Source organism: Pelobates fuscus, chromosome 2 (genome assembly GCF_036172605.1).
Source record: "Pelobates fuscus isolate aPelFus1 chromosome 2, aPelFus1.pri, whole genome shotgun sequence".
NCBI lineage: Eukaryota > Metazoa > Chordata > Amphibia > Anura > Pelobatidae > Pelobates > Pelobates fuscus.
The window spans coordinates 254,797,454-254,814,998 of record NC_086318.1 but is presented as its reverse complement, the minus strand read 5'-3'; the positions used below and the strand labels follow the sequence as shown (position 1 = coordinate 254,814,998).

General features: G+C 37.7%; 1 protein-coding gene across 1 annotated transcript in view; it reads right to left on the bottom strand.

Annotated features, from left to right (window-relative positions):
* Positions 1–17,545, bottom strand: part of PACRG (parkin coregulated) — a 483,004-nt gene that overhangs the window by 357,668 nt on the left and 107,791 nt on the right. Inside the window, exon 2 of the mRNA XM_063441222.1 lies at positions 11,331–11,465. Within this exon, the coding sequence (XP_063297292.1) occupies positions 11,331–11,465 (135 nt within the window). The remainder of the gene's footprint in view (positions 1–11,330; positions 11,466–17,545) is intronic.

The window sequence follows — 17,545 nt, the reverse complement described above, 5'->3', positions numbered from 1 at the left end:
CTTACAGAGATGTGCTAATGCATTTCAGTAAGGAGCACCCTGGAAATGTATGTATTGGTGCTGCATTAAGATTTAAGGAAACAAAATGCATAATGTTGCATACTATTATTAATTATGTTTTTATTGCAGTATGATTCTATACTTTTAAATTTTTACAATCCACCTGTTGAAATTGCATATAACACAGATATATAAATATATATATATATATATATATATATATATATATACAAACATACACACAATATATATATATATATATATATATATATATATATATATATATATATATATATATATATATATATATATATATATATAGTTAATACAATGTTAACAAAACAAAACATCGACACACCAGTCAAGCCATAAGACTTGCTTTTCCCGCAGAAATCCCAAAACTGCAGCGATGTTACAACCGCAAAGGATTCTGAGTGGGCATATGTGGAAAAAGCAAGTCTTATGGCTTGACTGGTGTGCAGATTTTTGTTTAACATTGTATTACTTATCCACAGACTTCGGGTGGAAGGGGTTTTCAATCACAATTTTTCCCCACCATAACCTATTTGGATTTTGCTATATATATGTATATGGATCTTGATAAAGACCCCAGGAGGGTCGAAACGTCGATTTTTTTGTTAATTACAGCTCATGTATTTTTGATAATACATTAAATAACTTTGTTTCACTGAATTGAAGACCTAGTGTGCTCCCTTCATCTGATTTTTAATTATATATATATATATACACACACACACACACACAATGCATGAAGAGTATCATTATGCTAATCAGAGACATGTCACATGACATATTTTGCAGATCCATATAAATTGGAAATTACTTTTATTTAAGATGTCACATAAAGTTGTAATGCTTTTCCTATAATAACATTTCAAGAAAATATTTTTTTTGTTTCCATGTTTCGAATGTGAAACGCGGAATGAATCACCACTACAAATGAAAACATCAAAACGCACATTGATTTTTTTTTTATGGTCATATTGTCAGTTTGATTTGGTTTGCCACCTACCAAAGGGCTTTACTGCTCTGTAGTCCTCAAGTGATATAGAAGGAGGGAGGAGGAGGAGGAGGGAAGCATATATGTGATAGGACTGAAAAACTGAGAATCAAACATTCATTAAATTACTAATTGGACCAGGACAGGGGATTCTCCTTTAGGGAAGGTGGAGGAAATTCATCAGAGCTCTGTTTGTAATGGTGAGAGGAAATTTCTGACAAGCAGCGACCAGCACTTTTAAGACTGATGTTTCAGCTTACAGTTAAAAGATTAAAGTGTAACAAGCTCTGACACTTTTAGACGGCAACCTTTGTAGCCTGGAAAAGAAACTATTCTGCCTGAAACAAATTGATAATAATATAATTTTATCACTGCTGCTCTGCAGCCCACCCCTTAACCCGTACATGGAGACTTGTAAAGAGAATTGCTGTTTTTTTTGTGTTTTGTTATTTATATTTTTTCTTAGTTGTCGATCCTTACAACATTACTAGCATCCCCTCCGGTACATAGTAATGTGAATTGTCTTTATCCGAGTGCCTAACAAATCACTGTCATATAATGGCAGTCGACCTTTCTTTTCAATCTCTGCGCTTTTCAGGAGTTATAAATCAGCTGACTTTCAAGCTCTATGAGATGGCATATGCCCTGGTTTGAAGAACAGATGGAAGCTTGGGGGAAAATTGTTTCTGCCGGCCTGCTACAAGCAGCACTTCTCCATAAAAGTGAACCATTCGCACTAATTTCCCACATAAATTATATAGGCAGGGTGCGTAAGCCCATTCAGCAGAAAATCGTTCATCTAACTTTCTGAGGTCATTTAACAAATTTAAATTAAAGTTATTTCTAATACATGAATGCACGTTCACTCTATGTGTTTCCAAGAGTTTGCAATAAAATGATGTCTTTAATTGTGTCTGCATCCAAAAACGAAGAATAATAAATTACATGCTACACGATTGAAGATTTTAAAAAAATTGTGTGATAAGCCTAAGCTATTAATTGATGACAGGAAATTTGCAATTTTATTGTGTCAGCTTCATTATAAAGTAGAAGAGTAAACTGCTCACTGTCTTCAGAATGCCTTAAAATTAATCCTCTCTATACTTACACAGGCAAGGCCTGGCAAAGGGGAGCAGAGGGCAATTGCGCCCGGGCCATTAGCATACAGGTATTTTGGACTAAAGCCTCACATCACAATTTTTCTGCTGACTACAAGCAACTGGAAGTGTGATGGGATGCCTTTTAATAATATACTGCAGGACTGTGGTAGCAGGTAAGATTTGCACAGGGTCTATGCCATCTCAGCTCTAGCCTAGAGGCCCAAAATCTTAATGCTCTCCAAGTCTGGACTGGCACATTGGCATATTTTCTATGGACTGCATTATCTGGTGTCAAGCAAGCTGTCAGACTATGGATTTATAGGTGTGTTTGGAAATACTGGCTTCATTGTCCATGCATCATTTTATCTGAATGGAGTGACATCAGTCACCGCATTCCTATACTCTACATAACAATAGAATCACTGGCTAGAGAGTAGCCATGGCAACCACAGTGCATGTGTTGGAACTGCTGTGCCAGAGAACAGGACAGGACACTAGCTTGTAGGAGGGTTCTCTGGCTCTCCTCACCAGTCATTACTTTGGCATCTGTGCTGACATTATGCTGAAATATTGATTGACACGTGGGAGAGACCTATTTTGAAATTGTTTTTTTCTCACATTTTATATATTTGTGAGCAGAATGTATAAAAAAAAATTTCTTTCATTTAATACACATAAATTAATCTTGATAGGTGTACTTTAATATATATATATATTTTTTATCATATCACTTTTTTATCTAATCCTCTCACAGCTCAATGAATTGTAATAACTGGAAGGGTTGTAGGCTGATGAACCTTTTTTTACCACTTACTTAACCATTCATCATTTTCCCATTCGGGTCTCCATTACCTCTCTCGAATGTTTCTGTTTAGTGATTATCCTGACTTGCTCCATTGCCCTCACATCTACTTATCTAAGCTTCAGAGCTTCAAATGCTTCTTTAAACCCCATGAATTTAAGAATACATGTCACTTGCTAGCAGCTATTAAGGAACATCAACAGCTACTGATCCTATAACAACCTTACATCTCTCCTGAGCCCTTCTTAAGGCCCATACTCTTATTGTAAAGACACTTGTTATAAATGATCCTATATGTAAACCCGTCCCTATTATTATCAAGTAATATATATAAAATTCTAGATGACTGATTTCAAGTATATTATTTTGTCAAAATTCCATGTCATATAATTCATCTTGACAGTTCTACTCATTGGAGATACGTTTAAAATAGGTAAAAAATATCATAGCAATGTATTCCACATTTTCTATGCACTGGTTTTAAATGTCCTTCTTATTTATCTTTTTACTGCTTGCTGTGGACATAAGTCACAATTGTGTGATACTGCAGTATATTTGGACTCATACTGTGTATTCTGTTATCACTCATGCAAGTGCCATACCTGGGGAAATACTCCCAAGCAATTAAGGAAAATAAAATCTAGTTTGTTATGTAGGAAAAAAATAACTGCATAATCATCCATACAACTTTGCTGGAGGGGTTTGGATTACATCTAAAGCTTCTCTCCAAAACGATTTTCATTCCTTAGTGCCATATCCCTCCATGTAGGTTGCTTAATGAGCTCCTCAAGCTTTGCTTGAGAGGTTTGTAACAAAATTTACCACCGTAGGCATGTGTAAAAATCCATCCTCACTGAAAACATCACTATCTGCAATGTGCTTTTAAATGTTCACCTTCAGTAGGATGTAGTCAGATTGCTAAATATACTTGTGTTAGGAAATAATTCACATTATAAGTAAGGCTGTGTTACAGGGATTGCGCAATAAACAGATGTTTGCTATATATTTTCACATTTACTATTTAAGACAAATGTGTAATTTTTTTAAAGGAACACTAAAAGCACCATAATCTACAGCTTGCCGTAGTGGTTATGGTGCCTTGAGTGCCCTAGCGAGCTCTCTTTCCTCATTGTAAGTAGTCCAACTGCACCAGCTTATGAGATTCTGTCTCTTGACTACAATTCAATGTTATAGTACAAACATAGACATGTTATTTTTATACCAGTGGTTATATGTTTGATGTAGAAGAGACATTCTCATATCCATGATTTGTAATTTGGGCAAATTAGATTATTCTTAGGACACAACATTTAAAAAAAAAATATATATATATAGCTTGCCAAATAAAGCATTCATAAAATATTTCCAACAGTACACATGAGGATAATTGTACAATTGTGACAGTAGCAGCATCAGGGCAAAATATCATCCTAAATATGTGAGTATTTTTTTTTTTTTTAAAGAGACCTTTGGTTGCAGCATGTAAGATTTTAATGTAGTATTAAAATCTTTGCAAAAGAAGTATCAGTCTAAAATATACCTGGTTCTGAAGAGATCAAGTAAACCTCAGCTGAGAAACATAGATAGCAAAGAAAGCACCTGACCTCCCTCTGGCAGTAAGGTTCTAAGAACATGGAACTGAATGTAATTGAAACACAATTTATTGTGACATATAGAAAACTGTATTTTCTTGTCTATTTATAAGGCCTTTTATCTATTACAAAGCTAAAAAAAAAAAAAATACGCTCTGAGATTCTAGTTAGGTACCAGAACCTCGACTGTTACCATATGCAATATCATAAGAAATAAAGAAGTTTAACACGTTGCCATAGAAACATATGGATGTAATTTTTTTTTATTTTTTTTTTTAATGAAAAGGGCTTTGTGACCTCTTTTAGAAGCATGGCTCTCAATTTACCTACCTTAAGTTACAGCTAATGAAATTGTGTTATGAAATAGGTTTGAACTATGTCAGTGTTAACGACAATAACAAACAAAATATGTTTTTAACACTATATTAGAAATATTATTTACTAACCGTATGAAAGACTAAAGTTTCACAAGATCTAAATGAACGCACTAGCGCTAGGAATACAAACATGTATTTCTAACATTGTAGTGTTCTACCCCCTATTTAGATTCAAAAGTCCCTCGTCAGAAATTTAATTTAAAAATAATAATGAATATACCCTTTTTGTAGAGCCAAGACCCAGTCCATGCAGATGCATGCTCCACTTCCCGGAGGCTGTCTCCTTTTAGTCTTTTCGTACAATCCAATGCTTCCGATAGAGAAACATTGGGGACAAGAAGTGCATGAGTGGAAAGAGCAGCACTACTCCAATCACATGCTTCTCATAGCAAAGCACTGAATCCAATGTTTCCCTATAATAAGCGTTAGCGGACATTAGCGTTAGAGGCATTGTATAAGGCGAACGTGACAGAAACGAGTCTAAATCGGTCATAGACACGTAAGCATCCTCCAATAGCTGTCAAGAAAACACTGCAATATAAATATTGCCATATGTACAAAACAGCAATGTTTTACAAAAGTAACAGGGTTATTGAACCCAGACCAATGAATTGAGATGGAGTGGTCTAGGTGCCTATAGTTATATTTAAAGCAGTAATTATCATTTAAAAGTTCATTAACCTCCCTGGCGGTATGATTATGTCAGGAATTTTGTACCAAAAGCGGTACCATTTTTTTGCATTTGAATTACCCGCCCAGTTCCGCCCCCATGTCAGGCATGTCAATCAAATTTTAATTAATCAAATCACATAATTACGTTAAAAGATTATTTAAATATACATGTAGAATTTTAATATATATGCATTTATAGGTATTTAAATTCTACGTGTATACTAATGTAATCTTTTATGTAATTATATGTATTTATCTATATATATATTTGCGGTTATTTGTATTTTATATATAGATAGATATATATAGAATGTCATTCTAAGTGTATTTTGTTACCGATATATATATATTAATAACAAAATACAGTTAGAATGAAATTACATATGCATATATAATTTATATTAAATTTTGTTTCAATATTTTATTTATTTATTTTATTATTTTATTTATTTATTATTTTAATTATACGTATTTATATATAATATATATATGTACATCTATTATATATATAATATGTATACATATTATATATATATATATAAAAATATATTTAATTTATTTTTACACTTGTCTTTTTTTATTTTTTTTATACTTCCCACCAGCAGGGGGACTGTCTGATATTTCAAACAGTCCCCCTGCTGGCAGATCCACAGCCAGCTATAGAGGGCCATGTGATCGCTCTTTGAGAGCGATCACATGGCCCCCGGGGGCCTGATTTGCCGTGGGAGGGCTGCCTGGGCTGTGAGGCAGTCCTCCCGAAGCGGATCGCGGCGGAGGTAAGTAAATCTTATCTACCCCGAGCGTGACTCGGGGTTACCGCTTCTGGCAGCGAAAATTAACCACGAGTCACGCTCGGGAATACCGCTAGGGAGGTTAAGACAGTTTTTCACTGAAACATAAATGCAGAATGGATTAAATACTTCCAAAGGAGTTATCTGCTAGGCCCCAAGTGTATATAAGAATGGTAAAATATGGATATGGAAGCCACAGTGGATAAGCACATGTACTGCAAGGGTGCAAATTCAGAGATTAAGCATGAATTTATAAATTTTTCTCAGGGCAATTTAGTGTCTGTAAAACAAATTTTCATATTCCATGGAAACATGTATTAGCTTCCAAACATTTTAGTAAACATATATGCTAGCACTGCAAGCAGGCAAATCATTTAGATTTTAAAATTCCAGACCTGGATTTATAGCATTTGAACAATTTATGTCTAGATTTCTGCTCTCTGGTAATGTTTTGGACCATATTCAGGCTCATTCGGAACCTTGTCTGCAAAATAAAGACATTGTTAAATAGCATAAACAATGTCTAGATTTTGCATTCCGAATGAACCCGTACAGCATTGGATGGTCAGGGCCGGATAAACATAGAGGCTGATTGAGCTGTGGCTCCAGGCCCAGGCCCATGGAATAGGCCCATTTATTAAAAAAAAAAAATGTACACACTACTCTTAGGGTTGTCACCTGGCCGGCATTTATTTGAGGCTACCTGACCGGTGCCGATATTGCAGTTATACAAATGCCGGTATTTTTCTCAGTATAAACAGAAATTACATTGCAATACCAGCACTGGCCAGTAGGTCGCTGTGTGTGTAGAGAGAGGCAGGGATAGGAAGTTACAACATATACCTGCATCTCATTACTCACTGACCCACGCGGGAGCAGCTATACAGCACAGAAAGTCCAGACAGCAGCTCCCAGCCTGCAGAGACAGCCTACAGCTCAGGGAAGTGAAGGATGGGGTAAAGGCTGCATTAGCACACTGAGACACTAGGGGACACTGTAAGACATAGGGACACAGAGAGAACGCTGGGGACGCTGAGACACTTGGAGACACGGGGACACAGACACACATGGGGACACAGACACACATGGGACACTTGGGGACACTGCGACACTAGGGGACACTGAGACCTGGGAACAACTAAGTGCTACGGAATCTGTTGGCGCTATATAAATGGCAATAATAATAATAACTCCTTACCTTTGGGAATGCTGGCGGAGGTTTTCCCTTTCCCTGGGGTCCAGTGGGCCTGCTGGGCGGGGGGAGCTGGAGAACTTATTAATGAGCTCTCTACTTGGCTCCCTCGTGACATCATATTCAGGCTCCCAGCATCACTCTGCGGCGCGCGAGGGAGCTGAGCAGAGAGCTCAGGGGAAAGTGCTCCCTCGCCAGCGCTGCCCGCCAGCCCGGATTTTTAGTTAGCCGCCAGGCTAACAAGACATTTGCCTGGACATTTGGAAAGTGCCGCCCAAGGCAAATGCCTTGTTTGCCTTGCAGCTAATACGTCCCTGAGTGTACCCATGTCTCCCAGCCAATGTCCCTAGTGTCTCAGTGTTCCCATGTCTCCCAATGTCCCTAGTGTCTCAGTGTCCCCACATCTCCCAGTGTCCACATGTCTCCCAGTGTCTGTGTCCCCATGTCTCTCAGTGTCCCCATGTCTCTGTGTCCTCTAGTGACATGGGGACACTGGGAGACATTGGGACACAGACACTAGGGGACACTGGGCAACATGGGGACACTGGGAGACATGGGGCACTGAGACACTGTGATACATACGGACACCATGTCCCCAAGTCTCCCAGTGTCCCCAAGTGTCTCAGTGTCCCCATGTCTAACAGTGTCCCCTAGTGACATGGGGACACTGGGAGACATGGGACACAGACTCTAAGGGACACTGGGTGACATCGGGACACAGGGAGACATGGGGAAACTGGAAGACCTGGGAGACAGGGAGACACCAAGAGCAATCCATCTATACAGCAAAATAAAACTGTAAGTAGTTTTTGGGTGATTTTACAGAATTTTCTCTCATGTCACTCCTTGTGATTTACATCATGTGATCTCATGTATACATAATTAGTTATGCAAATTAGTAAGGCCTGTATTCTTTTCCAAGAAAGGTGGCAACCCTAACTACTCTTCACATACTCTTGCTTAAGTATGGAAACTTAAGAGGGATATATGTAAACAAAACTTGTGTGGTCTAGCTGAAATGAAATTAGTTAAGTTAATGCTGACTTTGTTCTCTCTAACACGGTGGCATGTTCCCTTTCTTCTACACTCACTACATCTACCTTTTCTCCTTCTCACACTGTATACCAGGAGTTTATGCCTGCTAGAAAGAAGGTAAGGAGACAAGTGGACATGTGAGTGCTAGGAGACAGTCCTTCAAAAGCATGGAGCGAGCGTATCATTAGACGCATTTATACCAAGCTCAGGATGTTGTTGGCCAGCATGCATGATTGGCAGGCAGCCTGACATGCATTCATGCCATGCTAGCCTTCCAATTCTTTGGGCAGACACGCCTCCTTTTTGGGCATGTTCGTCCTTTCGGAAGTTCTGGTTACATGATGCACGTCAGTGGCCCACCCTTTTACACCGCCCATTGACTTCCTTCTTCACTGGACACTGGTGTTAGGGGGTATGGATTTACTTGAAAGATGAAACCATGAATTAGAGAGAGATTAGCATATTTTGAGAGAATCTGAGTTTTCTTATAGCTGCATCCTATGAGTTTCCCTTCCGCAACATCTCTTTAATATTCTTGGATAAGCTTTCAAGGTTTTTTTTTTTTAAATATAAAATATATATATTTTTTCAAAATATAAAAAAATAATATATATATATATATATATATATATATATAAATAAATATAAATGGGGTACATTGACATTGTAGCTGGCTTAAGCATTGTATGTTCATAAACTGTAACTAAACCCCCATTATTTTTGCGTAGATTAGGTGTTTTAAAAAAAAAAAATAATACAATCTGTGAGCTTTGAAGATGCAATTTAGTGGATGAGTGAGTGCGCTGGATCTTGTGTATTGTATTAAATAAATAGTGTAGATTGGATTAGCCTTATTAGTCCAGTAGGCAAGATGCCAAAATACCAGAGTATTGCAGTATGCAATGATACATTTTTTTTATTGGACTAACATAATATGTTTTTTCTTTTTAACTAGCTTATTGACTCTCCTGTTTATTTACTTTTTCTGGCTATTCTCAGCCAGCCTGCACCTTTCACTTTCAGGCACATCTTCTGCTATTTATGACACCCAAATCCATCCCCTTCTCTAAAATCTGTTGTTTTAAGTGTTAAACTCTATCAAACTGATCTGTATTGCTTCAGACCTGAAACTCTCGAAAGCTTGTCTTTGAAATATTATGTTAGTCCAATGAAAAAGGTATCATTGCATACTGCAATACTCTGGTATTTTGGCATTATATATATAAATATATGACCGTTGGAATAAAGAAAAATTTTAGATTTTTTGAATAAACCCTGGGAGTGCTGATTTCTTTTGGCTGTATCTATTTAGTGCAATCGAGCACCGGGTCTGTTAAAATGTTAGTTGGAGTGCAAGGTCTTTTTTATCTTTATATATATATATATATATATATATATATATATATATATATATATATATATATACATATATAATATCAAAATATTAGATCATTTTAAAAGTTTATCAAAAAATTTACAATTATTTAAATAGTGTATCAAAAATATTAAATAATTACAAAAATATATAAAAAAAATATTAAATCAAGGCTATTAGAAATCCTGGTAAGTGGCAGTTCCGTTTTAAGTGCCTTACATTGCAGATAGCGTACTGTTATGGCACATCCTATTGCATCCATTTTCAGACAACAGCAAAAATAATAGAAGGTATGTCTTTATTGAACGTCGCAATGTCTTATTTGTATGCTACTATTCAGTTTGATCAGTATGGAAACATAAACATCATTCTCTGTATTCTCAGCAGGTGCCTTGTATTACAAAATGATTCGTATTAGCAATCACAAGCATAGACTATGTAACTGGAATTGCTGTTTAATATGCTTATTTCAGTCAGTCTTGCTGCAGTGTACACAGCACAAATAATGATTTCTCACTTATTTTAGCTTTCACATATTCATGCATCTGCACCGACCATAACCGGAATAAAAGAATAGATTCCGAGAACACACATAATTAAATGGCTGGAGCAGGAAAAAAAAAAAAGATCAGCATTCAGTTTTTCAAATTAAATTTAAAAGCTTGCCCTGGTGAGTTAAAGAGATTGGCAAGTTTTTACAAATAACATCAGTGGGCCATTCGGAGACAGAAACATAGCCGTATTGGAATGGAGTCATTAGGCAATACATTTATTTTGAAGCCAATTAACCTTTTGTCAGAGAAATGTCGGCACTGTAATGATTTTAGCCGTGGAGGTCAGCCTCTAACAGAGGCATGTATGACAGCGATTACGTTGGTTGACATATGCTGCAGACTAAAAGCACAGTCTCAGAATGAAAATCTGACTTCGTTTATATTCCGCTCTGCATTTCCTAGGGAGCAGCCAATTCTGACCTATCCATTTAGGTAATTAAAGCTTCCATTTGGATGTGTCCTGCAGGAAGGTGAAATTTGGGGAGATAAATGGCTAGTGCTTGCTATATCCAATCACTTGATGGACTGCCTGAAATAGCTAGGCTTGCCAGGTCCTCATAAAAATAGAGATGAATTGGTATAAGAGATAATTCTCTGAGGCAAAGAGTCTCTGTCATCTTCCTTTTTACGGGAGATAATTTAATTGTTGCCAAGGTAGATTGCTGTCTCAGGGGGCCAGCCTCCGAACAGCTTCCCCCACAACCTTTCATTTGCTGAGAAATTGCTCAGTATTATTTACTTATAAGCCAACTTTGTTTGGCAATAGAAGATGTCACTTCAATAAGCACAGCTGGCAGTCACAGCTGTGCTCTCACTTACCTTCCAGGCTATTTTGTTTCCTTTTGTATCATGCTCAAGGGCGATTGGGAAGTCTCCTCTCTCATAAAACTTGCGAAACGCTGTGGGTTTTGCAGGTCTTTCTTTGAATGCTCCGGCTGCTGGGGGGCCTCTAACCTGCAAACACAAGGTAATAAATGTATCATTTAAATGATAGAATCCAAGAACTATTTCATCTCCGAACACATTTTCTTTTCTACAAAGCAGTGCATTTTGGTGTGAAGTAATTTATAATTCTATATAATTATGCTTCCAACAGGTTCCTCATACTGAGATTAGACAGGAAAGATCACTTCTAGAAATAATGCCCTTGTAAGCAATTTCTAAATGGATGGTCACCACTTGCTTTACAATGTCCTTCATATATTGATTCAGATAAACAGTCCGAGATAATGTTCTTAGATCATGCAGGAAATTGATCAGCGCACACGGAACATTTAACATTTCTTTTGTCATTTTATCTTAGCAGGGGTGAAATAAATAAGATTACAATGGACGTTAGCATGGTACTTTTACAAAAAAGTAAACTACAGCATTTATATTGTCAGCTGATAGGAATGGATATGTCTAGCACAATTTGAATTTAGCTTTCTCAGTTTATATGATATAAATACATAGATAACATTTATAAAAAAATATATATAATATTATGTCTGAATTATTGTCACTGACGTACTGGGCATTTCATCCAGTGAAATCCCCAGACCGATTAGCACATATTTAATTATATTACTTTGAATGGTAAATCATTTACTGTTCAAAAATGGTTTAGAATGCAGATTTGCAGTGTGAGAATATGTCCATGTGCATTCCTTATATTTGCAGTTTGCCTTTTGGCATAGCATCGTTGTCTAGCTTGTGCACTTACCTGTATAGCAAAAGTCTGAGTTTACTAGTTTCCAGCCAACAGCTGGTGATGACTCTTGCAACCTAGAGCCCTTCATCTCCTCTGCTCACACTAAGCCTACCAGAAACCACATGAACCTCATCCCAGAACCCTGTAATTTCTCCTCATCTACCGATATTCAGTGTGCACTGTGGAATGCCTGCTCTGTCTGCAGCAAACTCAAAATCAGCAGCTATACATGATTTCTTCATGTCAAAATCTTTCACCCTACTAGCACTCATTGAGACCTTGCTGACCCCCTCTGACAGTGCTACTCCTGTTTTTTTAGGTTTCGGTGGCCTACAATTGTCCATGCCTTTGAAGTTCACACCGTCCACCTATTTAAACTCACTACTTTAAGAATTGCCAAAATGTATCGCCCTGGTGGTCATCCTGGCCTATTCATTGAACACTTTTCTTCCTGGCTACCCCACTTCCAATCCACTAACACTCCCTCTCTTATCCTTGAGGACTTTATCATCCCAATCAACAACCCTAACAGTTCTGATGCCTCTCGACTGCTATCGGTAACCGCCTCCTTCAGCCTCATGCAATGGGCTAACACAGCAACTCATGAAGTGGGAAACACTATTGCATGTAAGGCCTTCTTTTCCTATGTCCATGACATCTCTGATTTGCAACCAATTATGTAAGGGTCTTTGGCAAAAATCCCTGAAACCTTCCACCTTCATATCTTCCAACATTTCAAATTGACTATGAAAGACACTTTCATTTTAGGGATGTGGGTGCACGGATGGGCTGTTCTTAGACATTTTAAAGGATCACTATAGGGTCAGGAACACAAACATGTATTCCTGACCCTATAGTGTTAAAACCACCATCGAGCCCCCCTGGGCCCCTCATGCCTACATAAATATCTTACTGTATTCAAGCCTGGAGCTGTAAACTCTGCATGCTGCTTGACTCAGAAAAACAAGCAGTCTGCTGACATCATCAGAAGGGGTAGCCTGATCCAATCACCGTGCTTCCCCATAAGACTGGCTGAGACTGACAAAGAGGCAGATCAGGGGCAGAGCCAGCACAATTCAAACACAGCCCTGGTCAATCAGCATCTCCTCATAGAGATGCATTGAATCAATGAATCTCTATGAGGAAAGTTCAGTGTCTGCATGCAGAGGGAGGAGATAATGAATGTTTGGATGCATTTTAGGCAGCCATGACCCAGGAAGGATCTCTAACAGCCATCTAAGGAGTGGCCAATGAAGTTATCACTAGGCTGTAAGGTAAACACTGCTTTATCTCTGAAAATACAGTGTTTACAGCAAAAAGCCTGAAGGTAATCATTCTACTCACCAGAACAAATTCAATTAGCTGTAGTTGTTCTGGTGACTATATAGTCCCTTTATGTGACTTACTAATAACAAGTAATGCAATTAATGCATTTAGAAGATTAACAATGTATCTTATTTATACAAACTGATTTCTAAACACATTTATTGTAGTTTAAATACACTTTACTGCGAGTATTATTGCTTTGGAGCTCTGTCACACTCAGACACACCAAGAATACTGAGTTCCTTAAAATGAGGGCAGAGGACACATAAACATGATCCACACCTACAGTAGTTTAAACACAAGACCTAGTCACAGGAGTGGGATTTACAGGACCTATAAATTAATGTGGGCAAGAAAAACAGCACAGTCACCAATAATAATGGGACATAAATCCCATTTACATGAGGGAGACATGTAGACCTTAATTAAAGTAACAGGCCCAAGAATTACAGATTGGGAGAAAGACTACTATCTGAACCACTTCTTCAAGGTAATACTTTAATTATTTTGAAGGGTGTGGTAAACTAAGTTTTATAAATTAATTTAATAAAAAAAGGTTAAGTCTAAGGAATTAGCCAAAAATAAAAATTATGTCACAAAGTTAAAATAAATAAATAAGCAAAGTTGATGATATATACTTGACTCTTGAAATTTGATATTTTTATTGAGAAATATATACAAGTTATGCAAAATAAAAAATGTCAGCTATTATTAATTGCATTGTTTATTTAATAATTATATTGTTGTCAAAACAAATTTGTCAGCACATTCATAAACTGAATAACTATACTACCTTCCAAATAACACATTTAGTTGGCTGGACAGCAAAAATCTATTTGAACTGAAAAGAAATACAGTACAGTATAGACACACCTAGACAAGAGGAATACAAGACACTATCCATAAGTTGAGATCTAGCAGTTACAGACATTTTATATGGCGTACTAAGCTAAATGGATTGTGAGCTTACAATTAAAAACGTTATTCCCAATAGATTCTTTGTCCCCCAAAATTAATCATTTTGTATTGTGAATACTAATATACTGCAAATACTGAATACAATAAAAACTGCATTGCTTTAAAAAATTATATATTTATTTTCTTTAAAAGCAAGATTCTGTAACAAAAACTTTCTATAACAAAGACACTTCGGCTCATTATGCTTATATCTGACTGAGTAGGTGCTGTTTTCAGGATGTATAAAATGAGTGTAAGCGATACTCGTCTGGTATACATCTCCTTAGAAAAAAAAAGAAAAAAAAAAAAGAAATGCACAACCTATGTACACCTTTTCACGCAATGCTTTCGGTTTATATAATATGTCCATGGATGTATAAGATTGTATGTTTGTCACTACGGCATTTACAAAAATAAAGAATTATAAAAAAAATAAAAAATAAAAAATAAAATAAAAGCAAGATTCTATTCATGCTTAAGAATACGTGGAAAGGGTTACACAGTCTTGTTAAAGGTGTGGAGAGAATTTACATGATTTTCTTGATTTAATGTCTTATCTCAAGATAAGCTGTAATTTCAATAAAAGGTGTATGCAACATTTGAAAAATACCAAGTAAAACACATTAAACAAGCTTTTGTTTCTTTAGTTACACTTTTGTGTTAATATGTGCTGTGTTTTCCCTGTTGTACATCCCATGCAAGCAATTGATTCTGCACTTTACCGCACCTACAAATCTTTTTTATTTTATAAATACTTCTAGTTTTACTATGATTATATCTATCTGTTTTACTATGAATCTATGTCTAACCACCCACCAACCTAGAAAACTAAATATCCAAGCATCTACCCACACACTCACCGGTGGTCACCCAGTGCGGTAACTCATGATGTAAGACCCCCATGATCCTCCTACATTACCAGACCATATCAGCGCGTGTATAAATATATATGAGCCTGTCTGACAGGTTTACTTTAAGTAAAACTTTTTTTATTTAAATATAATGGATAATTATATTAATAAATATTAAAGCTAATAATCTATTTAAGGGATGTACACACATTTAACACAGGCTCTCACTGACACACATATACTCCCGAGCACACATACAATTTCACTTATGCAGTGTCTTTCATTAACACACGCTTTCACTGACATATACACATAATGTCCCTTACACACTCTCACCCCAGTTTACACAGAGACACAATTTATTTGCACACATTCCTAATCCTCCAGCACACCTGTTCTAGCTGAGATTGGAGAAGTTTGTGGAGAAGTCTGTGGAGAAGTTGATCCTGGTGTCTAGGAGGGAGCAGGACAGCTGTACATTGTGATGCACCTGCTTCTTCCTGCTCCCTTTTGAGGGCTTTTGGAGTTCACAGGCAGGGGGCAGCAGGGATTCCAAGTCCCTGCATGCAATGAGCATTTGTGCATGCTCAAACGCTAGGTTTAGAGTATCCCCACGCATAGTGGGGGGAAAATGAAGAAAGGGTGCAAGTGAAAGATTTATTTTGTTGCCTCACCCTGAAAATGTATACAAGCCCTAAATTGCAATGAAATAGTGTGCAAATGAACAGGTGAATGAAAACATTAACATTTTCCCACAACATGAAGGACTGAACTAATTGCACTTTAAAATATTTTTTTTTAAAAAGGTCAATGTTTCAGCCTGCTGCATGACAGGTTAAGATGTATTTATTTATCATTTTGACATCCTACGTCTGATTTACATTTTGGACTGGTCAGACTGCCCATGATGCCCATAATGACCCCTTTCCACCACCAAAAGCGTCTTCAATGGAGACGTGAGCGTCAGAACTGGACCACGGAGCAACAGAAAAAGGTAGCCTGGTCTGATGAATCATGTTTTCTTTAAGATCAGGTGAATGGCCGAACACGTATGCATCTTTTGCCTAGGGAAGAGATGTCAGAAGGATGTACTATGGGAAGAATGCAGGCTGGCAGGGCAGTGTTATACCCTTGGCAATGTTCTGCTGGGAAACCTTGGATCCTGGCATTAATGTAGATGCCACTTTGACATGTTCCACCTATCTAGACATTGTTGCAGACCACATAGACCTCTTGATGGCATTGGTGTTCAGTGATGACAGTGACCTCTTTCAGCAGCATAATGCACCCTGCCACACTGCATAAATTGTTCAGAAATGGTTTGAGGAACATGACAAACAGTTCAAGGTGTGGCCTTGGCTTCTAAATTCCTCAGATCCCAATCTAATTGAGCATATGTGAGCTGTGCTGAAACAACAAATCCGATCCATGGAGGCCCCACTTAGCAACTTGTGGGACTTAAGGATCTGCTGCTCATGTTTTGGTGCCAGATACCACAGGACATGTTAAGAGGTTTTGTAGAGACCATGCCTTAATGCATCAGAGCTGTTTTGCATGCACAAGAGGGACCTACTTGATATTACGCTGGTAGTTTTAATGTTATGGCTGATCAGTATATACTTTACATATCTATATATAGCTGCATTCACACATACTCACTGATACACACTCTGTCACTGAGTCTCAGTGACACAACATTTCTCTGTAACATGCACACTCTCTCAAACACGTAGAAACTCAATGGCACACACACTATCACTGACACGCTCTCTCGATGACATAAACATATTGGCACATACTCAGGGCCAGCATGTCCATAAGGGGGTGCTAGATTGGAGTGACCGGTAGTAAGTGGGCGTACGGCGCTCCCTCCTGCCAGGCACTCTGTGTAGTATGGCTGAGTGGAGCACTGCGCGCCGCGGTACGGGAACTTATGTTTCTTGTACACGGACAGACTGAAAGAAAGTGCTTACTGAGAGAGCACTTCCTGTCAGTCCGGCCGGGTACAGGAGACTGAAGCTCGCGGTCCACTCTGCCACGCTACAATAAAGGTAGAAGACACACCGGGCACTAAGGGGAGGGGGGAATGCTATGGGACAGGGAAGGGGGCATAAGAATGCTATGGGACAGGGGAGGGGGAAAATAATGCTATGGGACAGGGGAGGGGGAAAATAATGCTATGGGACAGGGGAGGGGGAAAAAGAATG